We start from the raw sequence: 18,498 nt of genomic DNA, 5'->3' as shown, positions 1-18,498 counted from the left end.
TTGGCAGCCGGTTTCAAGCGGAGTGCCCCAAGGTTCGGTCCTGGGGCCGGTTTTGTTTAATATCTTTATTAATGATCTGGAGGATGGTGTGGACTGCACTCTCAGCAAGTTTGCAGATGACACTAAACTAGGAGGCGTGGTAGATACACTAGCGGGTAGGGATCGGATACAGAGGGACCTAGACAAATTAGAGGATTGGGCTGAAAAAAACCTGATGAGGTTCAACAAGGACAAGTGCAGAGTCCTGCACTGAGGACGGAAGAATCCCATGCACTGCTACAGACTAGGGACCGAATGGCTAGGTAGCAGTTCTGCAGAAAAGGACCTAGGGGTCACAGTGGACGAGAAGCTGGATATGAGTCAACAGTGTGCTCTTGTTGCCAAGAAGGCTAACGGCATTTTGGGCTGTATAAGTAGGGGCACTGCCAGCAGATCGAGGAACGTGATCATTCCCCTTTATTCGACATTGGTGAGGCCTCATCTGGAATACTGTGTCCAGTTTTGGGCCCCACACTACAAGAAGGATGTGGAAAAATTGGAAAGAGTCCAGCGGAGGGCAACAAAAATGATTAGGGGTCTGGAGCACATGACTTATGAGGAGAGGCTGAGGGAACTGGGATTGTTTAGTCTCCAGAAGAGAAGAATGAGGGGGGATTTGATAGCAGCCTTCAACTACCTGAAGGGGGGTTCCAAAGAGGATGGAGCTCGGCTGTTCTCAGTGGTGGCAGACGACAGAACAAGGAGCAATGGTCTCAAGTTGCAGTGGGGGAGGTCCAGGTTGGATATCAGGAAAAACTATTTCACTAGGAGGGTGGTGAAACACTGGAATGCGTTACCTAGGGAGGTGGTGGAGTCTCCTTCCTTGGAGGTTTTTAAGGCCCGGCTTGACAAAGCCCTGGCTGGGATGATTTAGCTGGGAATTGGTCCTGCTTTGAGCAGGGGGTTGGACTAGATGACCTCTTGAGGTCCCTTCCAACTCTGATATTCTATGATTCTATGATTCCTATGATTCTATGAAGTAAAGCACCAAAATATAAGCATCTTCTCCCTCCTTCCTCCTTTCCCTCAACAGCTTCACTTCAGAAGGAATCTGAGGAGGACATGTCTACACAGGAACATTAATGAAATTCAACTAAAGTTAGGAAGCCAATATGTGTAACTTAAAGGAGAGGAGGAGGATTAAGTTACAGGTATTTTAGGCCACTTTACTCCTGAAGAAAAGCAAAGGGATGGGAATAGGGCAGACGAAGAGGGAAGAGAAGTTAACACAATTTAATTTATGCACATTGACTTTACATCTTTACTTGATTCGCCTTCCCTTTCTTGAGTGCTTAATGTAGACAAGCCCTGAGTTTAAGCAACAAAGGCAGAGGGAATTTCCTGACAATTAATGGCCAACCAGGAGGAGTTATGCACCTCAGGTATTAACCCCAGGCAATCATTAAATACCCCAAAGTGCTATGTCCCAAAATAGTTGCTGTTATAAGCCAAATCTTTTATATGGAAAAATAATTCAAAAATACTGCCCAGTTAGGGTTTTATTTTGTCATTTGTCCTCCGTATTGTGTGTTGGGTGCCACTATGCATGTAGTATGCTCTGAATTTGGATTTCATTGGACCCTGTCACAGAATTAATGCTCACTATATTGGCCAATCAAGTTGCAACAATCTAGTCAGAGTTACATGTAGGTTATAAAGCATTTTGGATTGTCAAATGTATTTTATTTGATTGATTTATTGGAAGCCAGTTATTTCTATGTGTGAAAAAATATATTTCTCTTTTAAATTGAGACCTATAGATGAACATATTAATGATCTCTAGTGTGCCATTATTTTACAATAGTTAATTATAATAGGAGTCCATTTGTACTTTTATGGGCTTAAAGTATAGTATTTCTCAATTAAATGACCTAGTTATGTGAAGTGGTTTGGTTGACCTAGTCCAATTTATATTTAACGGTGTTCAAGTCACAAAATCACCAACAGACGGCACTAATTGATACCATTCATGGAAGATTCTATGACAGATTGAAAGAGAAGAGAATAAATTCCTCTCTCACTCCTAGAGATGATCCCTCCAGTTAGGGTTGAGGTATATTGACTAGGCAAAATGGGGCAGTGCATCCTGCACACCCATTCTGTAAATAAATACAGAACTTCAGTCTCCAGAGTTGTTAGCCCAGCACTTTTTGCCAGCATTACGGTCAATTTAAAAAAAAAAAAAAACACCAACTAAATCCACAACAGTTCTGAGAGGATGTTTTTTGTGTGTGCACTGCTTATATTTAGGAACATGTAATGGGATTTATATGTTCACCATAACATGAAACTCAGACTGTGATACTGTATTGTATCTGATCTAGTATAAAAATGTAGAAAATATGGATTTAGTGGTTATACTTTACTAGAAAAATGCAGTAACTTAAAAAGAAACTATAAATGTAAAATTGTTTCTCTGTTTACTGTTTTTTTGTGTGTGTGCTTTCTATTTTGATTTTTTTTGTGCTATTGCACATGAAAACAGCACAACAAAAATAATGGACTTCAAGAACGCTGACTTTAGCAAACTCTGAGAATTTATAGGTAGGATCCCAGGGGAACCAAGTCTAAAACAAAAAAGTTCCAGAGAGTTGGCAGTTTTTTAGAGAGAGATTATTAATGGAATAAGAGGAAACTATCCCAATGCATAGGAAAGATAGGAGCATGGTAAGAGACCACCTTAGCTAAACCAAAATATCTTCAGTGACCTAAAACTCAAAAAAATGAGAACTAGGTCAAATTACAAAGGATGATTATAAACAAACACCACAAGCATGTTGGGGCAAAATTAGAAAGCCCAAGGCACAAAACGAGATTAAACTAGCTACGGACATAAAGGATAACAAGAAAACATTTTACAAATACATTAGAAGCAAGGGGAAGACCAAGGACAGAACAGGCCCATTACTCGATGAGGAGGAAAAGACAATAACAAAAAATGCAGCAAGGGCTAAAGTGTTAAATTCCTTTTTTGTTTCCATTTTCACCAAAAAGATTAGCAGTGACCGGATGGCTATAATAGCGAACATCTACGTAAACTGGGTAGGATCTGAGGTTAAAATACGGAAAAAACAAGCTAAGAATTACTTAGGCAAGTTAGAGGTCTTCAAGTCAGCAGGGTCTAATAAAATACCTGGCTGAAGAGACATAGTATCTATCTATAAAAAGGAGAATACAGACAACCATGGAAATTTTAGACCAGTCAGCTTAACTTTGGTACCTGGAAAGATAATGGAGCAAATAATCAGTCAGTCAGTTTGTAAGCACCTAGAAGATATAAGGTGATAAGTATAATAGAATCATGGACTTTAAGGTCAGAAGGGACCATTATGATCATCTAGCCCGACCTCCTGCACAACACAGGCCACAGAATCTCACCCACTCACTACTGTAACAAACCCCTAACCTATATCTGAGCCACTGAAGTCCTCAAATCATGGTTTAAAGACTTCAAGGTGCAGAGAATCCTCCAGCAAGTGACCTGTGCCCCATGCTACAGAGGAAGGCCAAAAACCCCCAGGGCCTCTGCCAATTCCTTCCTGACCCCAAATATGGCGATCAGCTAAACCCTGAGCATGTGGGCAAGACTCACCAGCCAGACACCCAGGAAAGACTTCTCTGTAGTAATTCAGATCCCACCCCATCTAACATCCCATCACAAGCCATTGGGCATATTTACTGCTAATAGTCAAAGATCAATTAATTGCCAAAATTAGGCTACCATCATACCATCCCCTCCATAAACTTATCAAGCTTAATCTTGAAGCCAGATATGTCTTTTGCCTCCACTACTCCCGTTGGCAGACTATTCCAGAACTTCACTCCTCTGATGGTTAGAAACCGTCGTCTAATTTCAAGTCTAAACTTCCTGATGGCCAGTTTATATCCATTTGTTCTTGTGTCCACATTGGTACTGAGCTTAAATAATTCCTTCCCCCCCCCCCTTGGTATTTATAGAGGGCAATCATATCTCCCCTCAGCCTTCTTTTGGTTAGGCTAAACAAGCCAAGCTCTTTGAGTCTCCTTTCATAAGACAGGTTTTCCATTCCTCAGATCATCCTAGTAGCCCTTCTCTGTACCTGTTCCAGTTTGAATTCATCCTTCTTAAACATGGGAGACCAGAACTGCACACAGTATTCCAGATGAGGTCTCACCAGTGCATTGTATAACAGTACTAACACCTCCTTATCTCTACTGGAAATACCTCTCCTGATGCATCCCAAGACCGCATTAGCTTTTTTCACAGCCATATCACAAGTAATAGTTAACATGAATTTGTCAAGCACAAATCATGTTTTACCAACCTAATATCCTTTTTTTACACAGGGTAACAAGCCTTGTAGATAGGTGTGAAGCAGTAGATGTGATATATCTTGACTTAGTAAGACTTTTGATACTGTCTCACCTGACATTGTCATAAGCAAACTGGGGTAATATAGCCTAGCCAAACCTACTATAAGGTTAGTGCACAACTAGTAGGAAAACTGTACTCAGAGAGTAGTTATCAATGATTCACAGCCAAGCTGGAAGGGCATATGAAGTGAGGTTCCGTAGGAATTGGTCCTGGGTCTGATTCTATTTAATATCTTCATAAATTATTTTGATAATGGCATACAGAGTACACTTATAAAATTTGCGCATGATAACATGCTGGGAGGGGTTGCAAGCACTTTGGAGGACAGAATTAGAATTCAAAATGATCTTGAAAAGACTGTAGAAATGGTCTGAAATAAATATAATGAAATTCAATAAGGACAAATGCAAAGTACTCCACTTAGGAAGGAACAATCAATAGGAATGGGAAATGACAGCCTAGGAAGGAGTGCTGCAGAAAAGGATCTGAGGCTTATAGTAGAACACAAACTAAATATGAGTCATCAGTATAAAACTGTTGGAAAAACTCATTTTGGGATGTATTTGCAGTAGTTTTATAAGCAAGACACAAGAAGTAATTCTTCTGTTCTGCACTGATAAGGCCCCAACTGGAATACTACATCCAGTTCTGGGCATTGCGCTTTGGGAACGATGTGGACAAACTGGAGGGAAGCAACAAAAATGATTAAATGTCTAGAAAACATGACCTATGAGGAAAGACTGAAAAAACTGGGTTTGTTTATTCTGGACAAGAGAAGACTGAGGGGGGACATGATAACAGTCTTCAAGTACGTAAAAGGTTGTTCTCATCCACTGTAGGCAGGATAAGTAGTAATGGGTTTAAACTAGGGCTGTCGATTAATTGCAGTTAACTCACATGGTTAACTCAAAAAATTAATCGTGATTAATCACACTGTTAAACAATAGAAAACCAATTTAAATTTATTAAATATTTTGGATGTATTTCTACATTTTCAAATATATCAATTGGATTATCTTCTGCAAATATAAACAGATTGTCTGAGCGATTGGCTGAACAAGAAGTAGGACTGATTGGACTTGTAGGCTCTAAAGTTTTACCTTTTTTTTTGAATGCTGGTTTTTTTTCCTACATACTTCTACATTTGTAAGTTCAACTTGCATGATAAAGAGATTGCACTAGAATACCTGTATTGGTTAAATTGAAAAATACTATTTCTTTTGTTTTTTACAGTGAAAAATATTTGTAATAAAAATAAATATAAAATGAGCACTGTACACTTTGTATTGTGTCGTAATTGAAATTAATAATTTGAAAATGTAGAAAACATCCAAAAATATTTAAATAAATAGTATTCTATTATTGTTTAACAGAGTGATTCGTTGCGATTAATTTTTTAACCACTTGACAGCCCTAGTTTAAACTGTAGCAAGGGAGATTTAGGTAAGACATTAAGAAAAACTTCTTAACTGTAAGGGAAAATTAAGCACAGGAACAAATTACCTAAAGAATTTGTGGAATCTCTGTCATTAGAGGTTTATAAAAACAGAGTAGACAAACACATGTCAGGGATGGTCTAGATAATACTTAGTCCTGCCTCAGTGCAGAGGACTGGACTAGATGACCTATCAAGGTCCTTTCCAGTTCTGCATTTTGATGATTCTATGATTCACTGAAGCCGAGGTTGGGATGCTAAGGTGAGAATACTTGCAAGCTTACCCATCTCAAATCTCAAAAAACTATTTGTAGACTTGAAGGAAGAACATACAACAGCTATTATGTAGTAACTTATGGTTACTACAAAGCTGGACTAAATTTAAACCAGCAATACAGTTAGAAGGACTACTATTCTGTTGCAAGATATGGGATGTCTTGCACAAACTAATAAAATAGACCATTAAGATTTTAAAAAAACCCTAAGTGTAAGTCTCTATTCTATTAGATATAAGAGACAAAAAACCCACAACTTTTGCAAGTGGTACTCTAAGTTTAGCCTGAGGTGGTCTGCAAGCTGAATGCTAATCTTTATTTATCAGAGTTTGAGCTTTAAATAGGAAACAAAAGTCCTAGTTGTGCACTGAACTGCATTTGAACTGAATACTTCAGATGAGATAAACTAAGCAAAGTGTCCATTTGAATGTTCTTGGAGAAGAAAGTTACATCACAGTTATCTTATATAGAACTTTATTTGAAATTAATGGTGAGAAGGAAAGTTTCAGTAGCTTTATAAGACAAGTGTAAATGTCAAGTAAGTTAAAGTTAGCAAGCTACACAGAAAGCAACAGCAGGAAAATCTATAATTGCTTTTACAACCTGTGCCATATCTTTGGGTGCACCAAACAATTGTGTGTACCCCTTATAGTAAAACTCAACAACAAACAGAATACACATCTTCAGACATAAGACAGCTTTAAAAAAGCATTCTCCCCTATTTGTCACTGACAAGATTCTCCCAAAAGTGAAACAATCCCTTTGTTGTAACAAAGTATAATTTACAAGAGATTGGTCAATTTCACTTCTGCTGCCCCAGCAGTTTGAACAAAAGGACTCTCACTAACCAGTGGTTTCAGATTTCATTTTGCTGCTCCAGAAATCTATCAATATGAGGAAGAAATGGTGAAACCAACACCTGCATAAGTACAGAACGCACCTCCTCACTCCCCCAGCAGAGACAGCATTCTTATCAGCAGCTGAAGGTTAGTAGCTTCTGTTGCTTAAATTTATAGAGCAGGAGATTGAGATTGAAAAGAGTCTGGTCATCTTCACTCCAGCTAAAGGATAAGAACTGCAGCAGTGAAGTTGGCTACTCTTAAAATAAATGTGCCATAAACAGCAACAATGGTGGAGATATAATCTGAATGGGAGAGGAAAAAGGAGAGGAAGAGAATGAAATTTCCCAGTTTGGAAGGAAGGATGAGTGGAATATCCATCCTTTCATTCTGCTATAAAAAAAAAAAGCAAAGAGAAAAAGAAACACTGTCCTTGCAGCAGCTGAGAAGGAGGGAGGGAATGAAAAGAAAGAAGAATCTGTGGGAAAGCTTCCGAACTATCAAACATCTACCATCCAGGAAAGATGGGACCAACAATAAAGCCCAGACTCAGCACCTGAAAAGAAGGCTAATTTTGTACACTGTACCCATCTGCTCACCCCACCTCTCCCCACCATGTGCACTAGTTGGCTGTTAAAAATACAATAGTTTTCTGAGACCAATGCACTGCCACCTAAAGTGTTAGGGTGGAGAATGTTCCATACTTTCTTACTTGCCTCTCACTATAATGTCCAGTAAATTTTTCAAGCCCTAACCAAAGTGATTTGCTTAAATATACTGCTTATTTGCAGAATGCTACTATATAGTTCACTTGGTGATAGATTTATCTTTATTCTGTAAAACATAATTTATTATGGTACTTGGTAAGGAGATTACTTAGCATATTTATATGTGGAAGACAAAAATGCATCATGATGAGCAACACACAGGCTTCCTTCTGGTTTCCAATATCTGCAATACAACAACTACCTGGATCTATGATTTTACCACATACTATCTGGCTTTGCCTGTTCACTATTAGTTTCTTCCCCTCTTATTCCACTCATACTTTGCTTACCTCACTGGTTCTGAAAATGATGCGATAGTTATATAGAGGTCCATTTTCTTTTATTTCGTCCGTTTTTTCTCTTCTAATGCTCACAGCTACTGGACCCAGGCTCTCATCTACCCCAAAATAGTTCCAGTGTTCTTGGGTATAAAAATAAAAATAAAGGAAAAATTCAAGTTACAGCTCTCACAGAAACATTTTGCATTCAGATAATTTATTAAGTGTGAAATTCTGGACCCAATGAAGTTAATGGGAGGTTGCCATTGACTTCAGTGAAGCCAAAATTTCACCCTCAGTCATCAATTCACCAATGAGATCTATCTATATTTATAGGGTGAAATTCATCTTTGTACCTGTACTCAAAACAAAGCTGAAATGGGACTTAACATATGTTTGCCCCTTATGCTCCCTTTGCAAAGGGGTAGGTTTCACTAATACTAAATTAATCAATACATTTGACCCAATGCATTAAAAGTAAAAGTATGGAAAGCAAATGAATGGATGCAAAAAATTCAGAACTACATATTTAAATCTGAAATGACAGTGTTGATTATACTATAAAAAGAAGTATAGACTATACTTGACTCTCTCTGTAGACAAACTTATAGCTTGACAAATGACAGTTCAGGGGCAATACAATAAACCTCTACAAGTATTTGAAGGGCATAAAAATCAATCAAAGAGAGTGAAGTATTATTTGAGAAATAAGTGAGAAAAAAGGCATAAAACTAATGCAGGGACAAAATTAAATAGGGGAAAATTTAGGATGAATATCAAGAAACATTTCATAACAGAGACACCAATAGAAAATGAAGTTTTAATTGAGTTTAAAATTGGATTGGATAAAGCAGAGGAAAACATGGCAGAAGAAACAATCACTTATTTGCTGCGAGACAGGTAAAATGAATTAATTCTTATTTTACACATGTAAATTACTCAATTCGTAAGCACAAATCCAAATTTTCCAGTATAGAAAAAAAAAATGTAGTCCAACAAAACGTAGACCTACAAACTTAAGCACAAGCATTCAGAAGTTGAGCTAGGAGACCTCTTTACTATTTATAATTCTTGGACTGTTTGCATGAGGATTGAAGTAGTTGAGGTGAGAGAAGAGTTGCCACTAATGTATTATGTCATACAGTTAAATGGAAACCTATCTTGAGTGACTAGTTCAATTCAAATCTAGAAGGCCTGGCAGCCTGAGTTTAGAGAACCACTCAGTAAATTATAAACAAAAGTATTTCACAAGGCAACAAGTCCTATTACATCATAATATTGTAAGTATTTATGGAATACATAGAGTAACAGAAGATTACAGGCCCTACCAAAAAAGCAACACATGACTTAGTTGAACTTCAGGCTGGAACTTCATTCTTTCAATTAAAAATAAAAGATTCAATGTGGGGGAAATGCCACCTATCATTTTCAGAATTCTCTGGGAATTTCCTGCTTTAAATTAGACTCATTAGAGAATTTACATTTCCTTTCAAAGTAGTATAAAACAAAACTTTGACTGTACTAGTATGTGTAGACTGTGCACAACTTATGTAAGTTCTTTATTCAAAAATTAATTACAATTTGGGAGGCGCTATTACAAACTTGGATAAACTTGTAATTCTCAACTTTTAAAAAAGCATGCTTTTTCACATAACAGCAAGTTTAACCTCATAGCAGATTAGCTTACATTGATCTATTGTTTATTTTTTGTACAGCAACCAAAATGCATATGACCTACCAGGGTATGTCTACACGGCATCTGGGAGCAAACCTTTCAGCCCACGTCCACAGACTTGTAGTAGAGGAGCTAATGCAAGAGTGCTAAAAATAACTATGTGGATGTGGTGCTTTGACACTGCAGCTCAGATTGGAGTTCAGGCTCTGATCTCTCTCTCCTTCCTCACCCTCAGGCTTCAGAGTTTGGCAATTAAAAATATGTAAATATTTTCACATCATCTGATTTATTTAGTTTTCCCAGTAAAAACTTTGCTCACTGCTTCCTTAACCTTTTAGACGATAATAGACTCCATCTGATCAGAGATATACAAGGCAACTCTATCCTGTATATCAGCACAAGATGACCTATATTGAGGGATCTGCCTGCACTTGCCATATCATCACTGAAAAAGCAGCATTGCTGCACCTATTACAGCCAGCTCTGAACACTTTCAGGCACCCCAAAAATTGTTTATCTAATACTGCATGGGAAATGGGACACTCGAATTGCAAGTTTTTTTCCTCTGCTGGAGGTTGGGTACTTTCTTTTCTTCTTCACAACAATTGTTTTGCATCATGACTAGAGAAAAGGAGCGCAACTGTGCATTTCTGTTCTGCCTTAAGAGACAAGCTTCTCTTCCACCTTCTATTTGTGTGTGATCATTTCACTTTCAGAATCCAAGCTTACATGTTATTACACGCACACACAAAAAGGCCAGGCTCTCCCCTTAGCTTGGAGGGGAACTTCATTTACCTCCTCTCCCAACCCACTGCATGGGAGAGTTGGCATTCTCACCCTCTACACTTACCTTCCCAATCACTCCCCTATGTTACCACCCATCCTCTCAACTGTTTCTATCTCTGTCCTTACCGCACTCACATTTTCCTTCCATGGTGTTCTAATCTCCTGTCCTATACCTTTCACTATATTTTCATGCTCCCAGTCTCCCTCCTGCTCCTCAAATTCCATTGTGCTCCCCTCAGTCTCCATCCACATTCCCTTATATATCTGCTGACCCTCACCCTCCTTGTATCCTGCTCTTTTCCACTGTATCCCACATTCCCTTGCACCCAATCTTAATCCCTCTCCTACACCCCCACACATTCTCTTTTCCCATCACAATTTCCTGCACAGCTTCCAAACCAGACAGCCGGGCACTCTGCGAGGTATTTCATCCCTAATGTTTTATATAGCCTGTTGAGACAGTGAATAGAAGGCACCAGGAAAGTGACACAGATACCGAGTCCTAACCGTGCTACTGCTTGGGGCAGGGAGTATTGAACAGAAGCTGAAATTTATTATTGCATGCAAATATGCAAATTAGCTCATTACATTTTGTGTGTGTGTGTGTGTGTGTGTGTGAGTGTGTGATGCTACATGTGGAGCTACACAACTTGGCAAATGTGAGTTAGTGCTAATGTAAGCCTCTATATGTTTACACGGTCAGCAGGTCACATGTTCGCTTGAAAAAGAAGCATTTTCAAAACTGAAACATCTACATGTCTCTATCTTCTAAACTCGTCTGTCTTCAAGTTCTGTATACCAAGCCTCTAAATCTTTCTGACACTTACTACAGTGATTCCAATTAACATTCACTCACTGGGATAGAGTAAACTACACCAAGAATTAGTTTGGAAGTTTGGACCTAATTCAAACAGATGGGAAGCAGTTTTGTAGAAGCTGTAACTGTAGATAGGGGACTACAAAATAGCATGATAAACTCATTATCAACAGCTGGCGAAGCCATAAGTAGGGGGCCAAAGCTCATACTGTCATATTGAGAATGACAGCCACAATCAGCATAACTCTTGCAGGTGTCCTCTGAAATTATCATATATTGAACTGGACCTTACTGTGGCAAAAATACGCCATCTCAGGACATGTATTGTACGGTCACGTATCCATGCATTTTGAAGCACAGAGCCAAGATGTAGTGGCCCAAACACTTGATGAGCAGCAATACCATGGCATAAACATTCCAAAGTTATGAATTCTCATGCTATGATCTTGAGTCCTACAATTTTTAGGTGGCTCATCTTCTGAACTTCCTCACTTACTCAGGACTGAAGCAACAGGTTGGCCTGCACAGAGAGGGCCACCCTTTCCTTGTAGGCTTTGCTAGTGGCACCAAGGCTGCCCTGAAGATAAGGGTCAAGTGGATGACGGCTGGAGTGTCTGAGATGATGGCTGGGGACTTACCAGTGGCAGTTGGGGCCAGTAATAAGCTCCAATATCTCTTGCCCTGCCAGCTGGCCACCCACTGCTGCCACTGACTATTCTTCTAGCTGGTCCTTCCTGAACAGATCCAGCAGTGAGAGGAACAAGAGGCGAGGTAGAGGGGCTTTCTGCAAAGCAGGTGCTACAGTGTACCCTTGGCAATCAACAGAAGCAACTACAGCCCCTAACCACATGTGTAAAGATCCATATGGCCTGCAAGAACACACGACAGGTACGCATGTCATGCACTAAGCAGCTCAGCCAATTGAATCCTGGACAAATGGTTCTAAATTAAAGTTAGTTATCAAGGAAAAGAACAGAAAACCACTATAATACAGAGTGTGGACACTTTCCATATTTAGTTCATTTTGCCAACATTAAAAATAAGATTCTTTACTACAAATATTTCTGTATATGAATGTTTGACTCAAGTGATGCCACAATTTCGTGGTTAAAGGATGCTGTCAAGTACTTTAAGCCCAAAATGTAGATTGTTACTTACTGTATACAAATTTATATCAATAGCAGCATTCAAACATTTAAAAATAAATACAAATAGGTTTATGTAAATATTAAACACTAGGAATCCAAACACTACAGCACTGTCACGGGTTCTCAAACATTTTCATTGTGTGGGCCTCATCTTAAAGAGTCTTATGAACCCCTCCCCGCCCATTCATAATTACACAGAGAATTTCCCTTTCTTTTTTAGCTGTCTTTTAATGTAACTTAGCAACTAGAAATGAAGTTCCAGCCAGTATAACCAACAGTCAGTTTTTCTGCATATTGCCAGAAAGTGTTCTGTGGACCACATTTTGGGAAAGTACGTGCTCCTACATGAGAACCAGAAACTAAGCAATCCAGTCTCATTATCCATGCCAAAATGAAATCAAAAAGTAAACAAATTCAGTTGTTAAAACACTTTCCCTTTCAATACTTCAAGCTTTTATAAATAAGACATGAATAGAGACTTTTCAGCATATGATTTTTAATGTGTGCATCATTAAAAGCCTAGATTTCCAATCTGAATGTAATTCTAAATCCAGAATGTTAAACAAGGGACTAATGAGTACTGAAATGATCTCAGATTATTTTTGTTACCATTGGTTTGATTTTATAAAAACAAACATAATACCTGGCTTTTACAGCATTAGTTATGCAATATTATGGGCTGTCTGACTAAGATAGTACAATTATTATCCTACTGATTGTAAAGAATGCTATATGCAGCTATTTTATTTAAAGCCGGGGACCTACTTTTATTCCAAATGCAATCAGCTAGTGTTTTTGCCACTGACTTCAACAGAAGCAAAAGTAGGTACTTTGTTTTTGCAAAATAACGTTGTATTTTTAATCCAATGACATATCCATTGGTGCTCTGACAGTTAGTGTATCCACATATATATATATATATATCACACACACACACATACATATACACATACACACACACACACCCCTCTACCCCAATATAACATGAATCCAGATATAACTCGGTAAAGCTGCGCACTCCGGCGGATCAAAGCAAGTTCAATATAATGCGGTTTCACCTATAAAGCGGTAAGATTTTTTGGCTCCCAAGGACAGCGTTATATCGGGGTAGAGGTGTATGTATATATATATATACACACACACACACACACACACACCCTCACCCCTATCCTCTGGAAAAATCCACCATTGCCTGTGGAAAGCTAGTTGACAAAAAAATTGATTCTTACTGCTGTTTTTTAAGATAATTGCTATCTAAGAAAGAAACTGCTGCTATTCAAAAATACTGAAATTTTTGTAGAATTACGTGAATAAGAATTCTCTTCCTAGAGTGATAACTGTAATGGAAGATATCATGCACATAAATCAAGACTGTTGCCTTTTACCTTCATTTAAATGTTTTGGGTTTTTTTGCCCTGAATCAAGATGTATGCTTTTTTTTAATTATTATTATTATGGGTAAACTTACTTCTAAGTTATTAAAATGTCAGCAGAATACAGCACTCCATAGTAAGATTTGCATGAATTATTACATGCCAAAATAATTTCCTATTTGGAGTCACAGAAAAGTGATATATTATAGGAAAAAGAGGTTACTTACCCTTCTGATAGAAGAATTTCCGATAATAGTATGCACCAAGGTCCACGTGTTCAACAATGTATCTTTTCACTCTATCTAAATGTAACACCAGATTTTCCTTGGGTACTTCAAGTACTGCCACTCCTGCATTTGTGCAATGGGAGCTAAGAGCAGACTCAAAAGAGGCACTTTCGCATCCACTGAAGGAACCTGAATTAGATTTGGACAGGCTGATCTTCCGTTCTCCTTCCCCGCCAATCTCATTACGAAAATAAGGACAACTCATCACAAGTTCATTGCTTTTATCATCCCCCTGGTCCATATTGAGATTTCCTTTTGAATTCAGGTCTTCAGTGCTGCCCATAGGAGAGTTGAAACTTGCAGAATGGGACAAGGGCCCAGAAACTAACGATGCTGCAGCAGCAGCAGAAGCTCCTGTTGTAGTGTTCCTTCTTTTAATAACATTATGTCGGTTGATTGCTGCTTCATTTAAATCAAATAATATACTCTGAACATCATAATGGGCAAAGCATTTTGGACAAGTCCAAGGCCTAACACTGTCTTCTGACCGGTTATCTTCAAGGTCTGAAGACTTTGAGAGTTCCCCTTCACCTTTGGCATTACGCAACTTACGAAAAATAGAAGAATCTCCAGTCTCTGATTTTGAGCGCCTTTTAAGTGGTTTCTCCCTTTCCTTAAAGAGTCTGAGGTTCTCTCTCTGAGTGATTGGCCCATCTATCACATCCAAAGAGAATCCTGAACCCTTGCTTCCACTGGCTATCAGAAGTTCACTGAGCTTTGATGGAGCTGGGCTTCTCTGATCAGATTTCTCATCTTTATAACCCTTTAATAAATCAAAAAAACTCTCCCCTGAAGTTCCCTGTTTATCTATTGAGGATGTGCTGCCATATTCCCTGTGCAGTGATGGCCCAGATTTAAAAGTGGGTGAAATACATTCATCAAAGCTATCCACATCAAGCTCACTTAGGGTAATGTCACTGTTACTGCGTTGTCTTATTCTGCGAAGGGCTTTCCTAGGGGAACTGGGGTAACCATCAGGTGTAAGAAACCTAGAGTCTAGATTCTCAGATTGTCTTGTTTTGTTTTTAAGAGTGTTCTGGATACTCTTTAACATGACAGAGTCACTAGCATTCAGGTTAACAGAGCTCCCCTGACTCCCAGGACTGCTTTTAGAGGACATACTATCAAGGCAACTTGATGTTTCAATTTCCTGACTTGATCTACTAGTTTCTTTGACATTTTCCTTCCTTGGGGGCCAGTCAGCAATCCTGGCCCTAACTCCCATTTTGGGAACACCAGGAGTAGAGGTAAGGTGGTGGGGACCTTCACTGCGTGAAGGCCCCCCTGGAGCCATGACTGCAGATCCTAAGCTGCCATTCTGTGACCTAAAGCGCCTCATGTAAAAGTCATCTGAATGGACTTTAGAACCTCCATCTGTTCCAACTGCTACCCCAGTGGCAACAGCTCTTTCAGTCTGGGACCGCTTCAAGCTGGTCATGATTTGTAAATATGTTTAGCTTTAGTAAGTTCCAAAAGAAGACATAGTCATCTCTGCTTTTTAAATGCACAATTCCCTTTTGGAGAATAGTCTCCAAAATATACACTGGTTGCATGAGATCCCAATCCTGGTCATTTAAGGAAGTGGTTAAATGACAGATATCCAGGAAATTCAGGTCTTCAGTAAGTTTTGATATGTAATAGCTCCTTTAGCTTCTGCATTTTAACAGGTGGCCATATTCCAATAGGCCTAAATTGTCTTAACATCACTTGGGATCCAAAACTTCAGAGTTATTATAATCCAATGATTTTATGCCTAGAACAGAGAAACAGGGAGACAAAAGTATTAGTAATTTTATGTAAATGCATTATCCCACAACCAAATGTATTAAATAAATTACTACAACTAAAGTTATATGTAAAACAAACAATCCACTTTTAAACCCTCCTTCACTGTATCAAAAATGTAGAGTGGTGAAATTTTCATGTACTGTACTATTGATTGGCATATAGAAAGACTATTATTACTTTTGGATGCAGCATTTGTGTACAAAGCACACCTACTGAACAGGTCCGTGCTGTTTTCTAGGTTGGCTGGCAGAGAATATTACAAAACAAAGCAGAGAGCACTCAGCCCCCAGCCACAGCTCTAAGCCCACTCACAGTATCCCAAGAACCCTAACTAGGTCATAAAATACTTCAGTGTGACAGGTATGCTCCATATTAAAGCACACATATTGTGTAATAAATCAATGATTTGTACAGTATCTCAGTAGACTAGTTGAGTTAGAAGAATACAATTCTTTTAAGGTTTGTAAGCAAGACTAATGTTTAGATGTCAACCACCCTTGTGAGTAATTAGAAATCAATATCCACTATTCCCCTTTGTTACTATTTCACAATTATTTATACTACTGCTAATAACAAAACTGCAGAAAGCTAACAAGAAACAGATTCTAAAAGGTTTCTACTGTAGACATAAGTTATTTCAGGAACACTTATCCTATGCTTTGCCCCCACAGTCCTATTTGCACAAAAGCTGAATATTTCAGAAAATATGTAGCATCACCTCAGCACCATTTTCCCACTTGTTATGTATACACAATGTGAAGGTGTGCACGTGAACACACACACACACACACACACACACACACATACACTTGCATATCCAGATATGGAAATGTTTCACTTGCTGAGAAAATACTGTGAATATCACAGCTCTTCTGTATTCCAGCTTCACAAGGCTACTAAAAGAAATGCTCTTCTACACTCCCCAGCACCAAAACTGATGACAAAGCATTATGTTACTCTTTGAGGAGCTACAAAAAGTTATACAAATACTCCCCAATTGGTAGAAGACAAAGGCATGAGAATGTCAGCATAAAATCCAGTACTGCTGTGTACATCCTTTAACAAAAAGAAGTGGATCATTTTCAAAGACTAAACCAATTACACAAAATGTGGCCTTTAAATACTTGCCAAATATCTGTGGAAAGATGCTGCTGAACCAGCACCACGTTGACAATGCAGTATTGTCTATGAATCAAGGGTTCTGGTGCTTCTAGGAAAACTAGTACTTTCTGCAGTCAACTCTCAAAAGTAATGAGTACTTACTTCCACAGTAATTAAATATCCTGCCAGAACATTTTCTACTTCCAAAGGCAGTATGTTTTAATTTCACTTGCCATAGACAGAACCGGGTTTGAAATAGCAGCAGGTATTTATATAAAGCTGAACATTTAGGAAGGAAAAATGCAAACTGATTCTAGTACACATAGCAAAAACAGTGCAAGCAGTTAGTGATACTGATGTTTTTGTGCAGCCATTTAGACATGCAATTGTCTTCCTAGTACCACTTCATCAACCATTATTTATAAAAATCATTTTATATAGCTAAATAGGATAACTCTTAAAGGCTGACCGGCTACTTCGGTCACAAAACTACTGAATTTGCAATTATTTCACAAGCCAAACTTTTCATATGTGGTCACTAATTATGTGTTCCTCGTTTTGAGCCTGGGAGGGGCCAGTCAGCAGGTGCTCTTATTGAGACCGGAAGGTCTGATATGCAGAAGTGCTGAGCACTCTCAGTGGCAACTGAAGTCAACCGAAGATGTTCTATGAACATACAGGATCATAAGAACAGCCTTACTGGATCAGATCAATGGTCCAGCTAGCCCAGTATCCTGTCTCTGGCAATGGCCAGTACCAGAGGCTACAGAGGGAATCAACAGAACAGGAAGATTTCGAGTGAGCCATCCCCTGTTGTCCAAGTCTAGCTTCTGGCAGTCAGAGGCTTAGGGTCACCCAGAGCATGGGGTTGCATCCCTGATCATCTTGCTAATACCCATTGATAGGCCGATGCGCCACGAATTTATCTAATTCTTTTTTGAACCCAGTTATAATTTTGGCCTTCACAACATCACATGGCAACAAGTTCCACGGGTTGACTGTGTGAAGAAGTATTTTCTTTTGTTTGTTTTAAACCTGATACCTATTAATTTCATCGGATGACCCCTAGTTCTTATGTTATGTGAAGGTGTAAAAAAAAATTCTCTATTCACTTTCTCCATGCCACTCATGATTCCATAGACTTCTATCACATCTCCCCTAGGCCATCTCTTTTCTAAGATGAACAGTCCCAGTCTTTTTAATCTCGCCTCATATGAAAGCTGTTCCATGCCCCTAATCATTTTTGTTGCCCTTCTCTGCATCTTTTCCAATTCCAATATATCTTTTTGAGATGGGGTGACTAGAACTGCATACACTATTCAAGGAGTGGACGTTCCATGGATGTATATATTGGCATTAATATATTTTCTGTTTTACTATCTATCCCTTTCCCAGTGGTTCCAAACATTGTTAGTTTTGACAGCTTTTTTGACCGCTGCCAAACACTGAGCGGATGTTTTCAGAGAACTATCCACGGTGACTCCAAGATTTCTTTCCTGAGTGGTAACAGCTAATTTGGACCCACCATTTTGTTGT

The 18,498-nt window shown here is 38.7% G+C and overlaps 1 protein-coding gene across 3 annotated transcripts in view; it reads right to left on the bottom strand.

Annotated features, from left to right (window-relative positions):
• Window positions 1-18,498, bottom strand: part of SIPA1L1 (signal induced proliferation associated 1 like 1) — a 388,865-nt gene that overhangs the window by 110,211 nt on the left and 260,156 nt on the right. For all 3 annotated transcript variants that reach the window (XM_054025262.1, XM_054025263.1, XM_054025264.1), the window contains 2 exons: window positions 14,014-15,826; window positions 8,000-8,130 (listed from right to left, as the gene is read on the bottom strand). In XM_054025262.1, coding sequence (XP_053881237.1) covers window positions 8,000-8,130; window positions 14,014-15,511 — 1,629 coding nt within the window. In that variant the 5' untranslated portion in view covers window positions 15,512-15,826. The remainder of the gene's footprint in view (window positions 1-7,999; window positions 8,131-14,013; window positions 15,827-18,498) is intronic.

Source organism: Malaclemys terrapin, chromosome 4 (assembly GCF_027887155.1).
Source record: "Malaclemys terrapin pileata isolate rMalTer1 chromosome 4, rMalTer1.hap1, whole genome shotgun sequence".
Taxonomy (NCBI): Eukaryota; Metazoa; Chordata; order Testudines; family Emydidae; genus Malaclemys; species Malaclemys terrapin.
The sequence above is the reverse complement of the archived record's forward strand: the minus strand, read 5'-3'. Positions and strand labels throughout refer to the sequence as shown.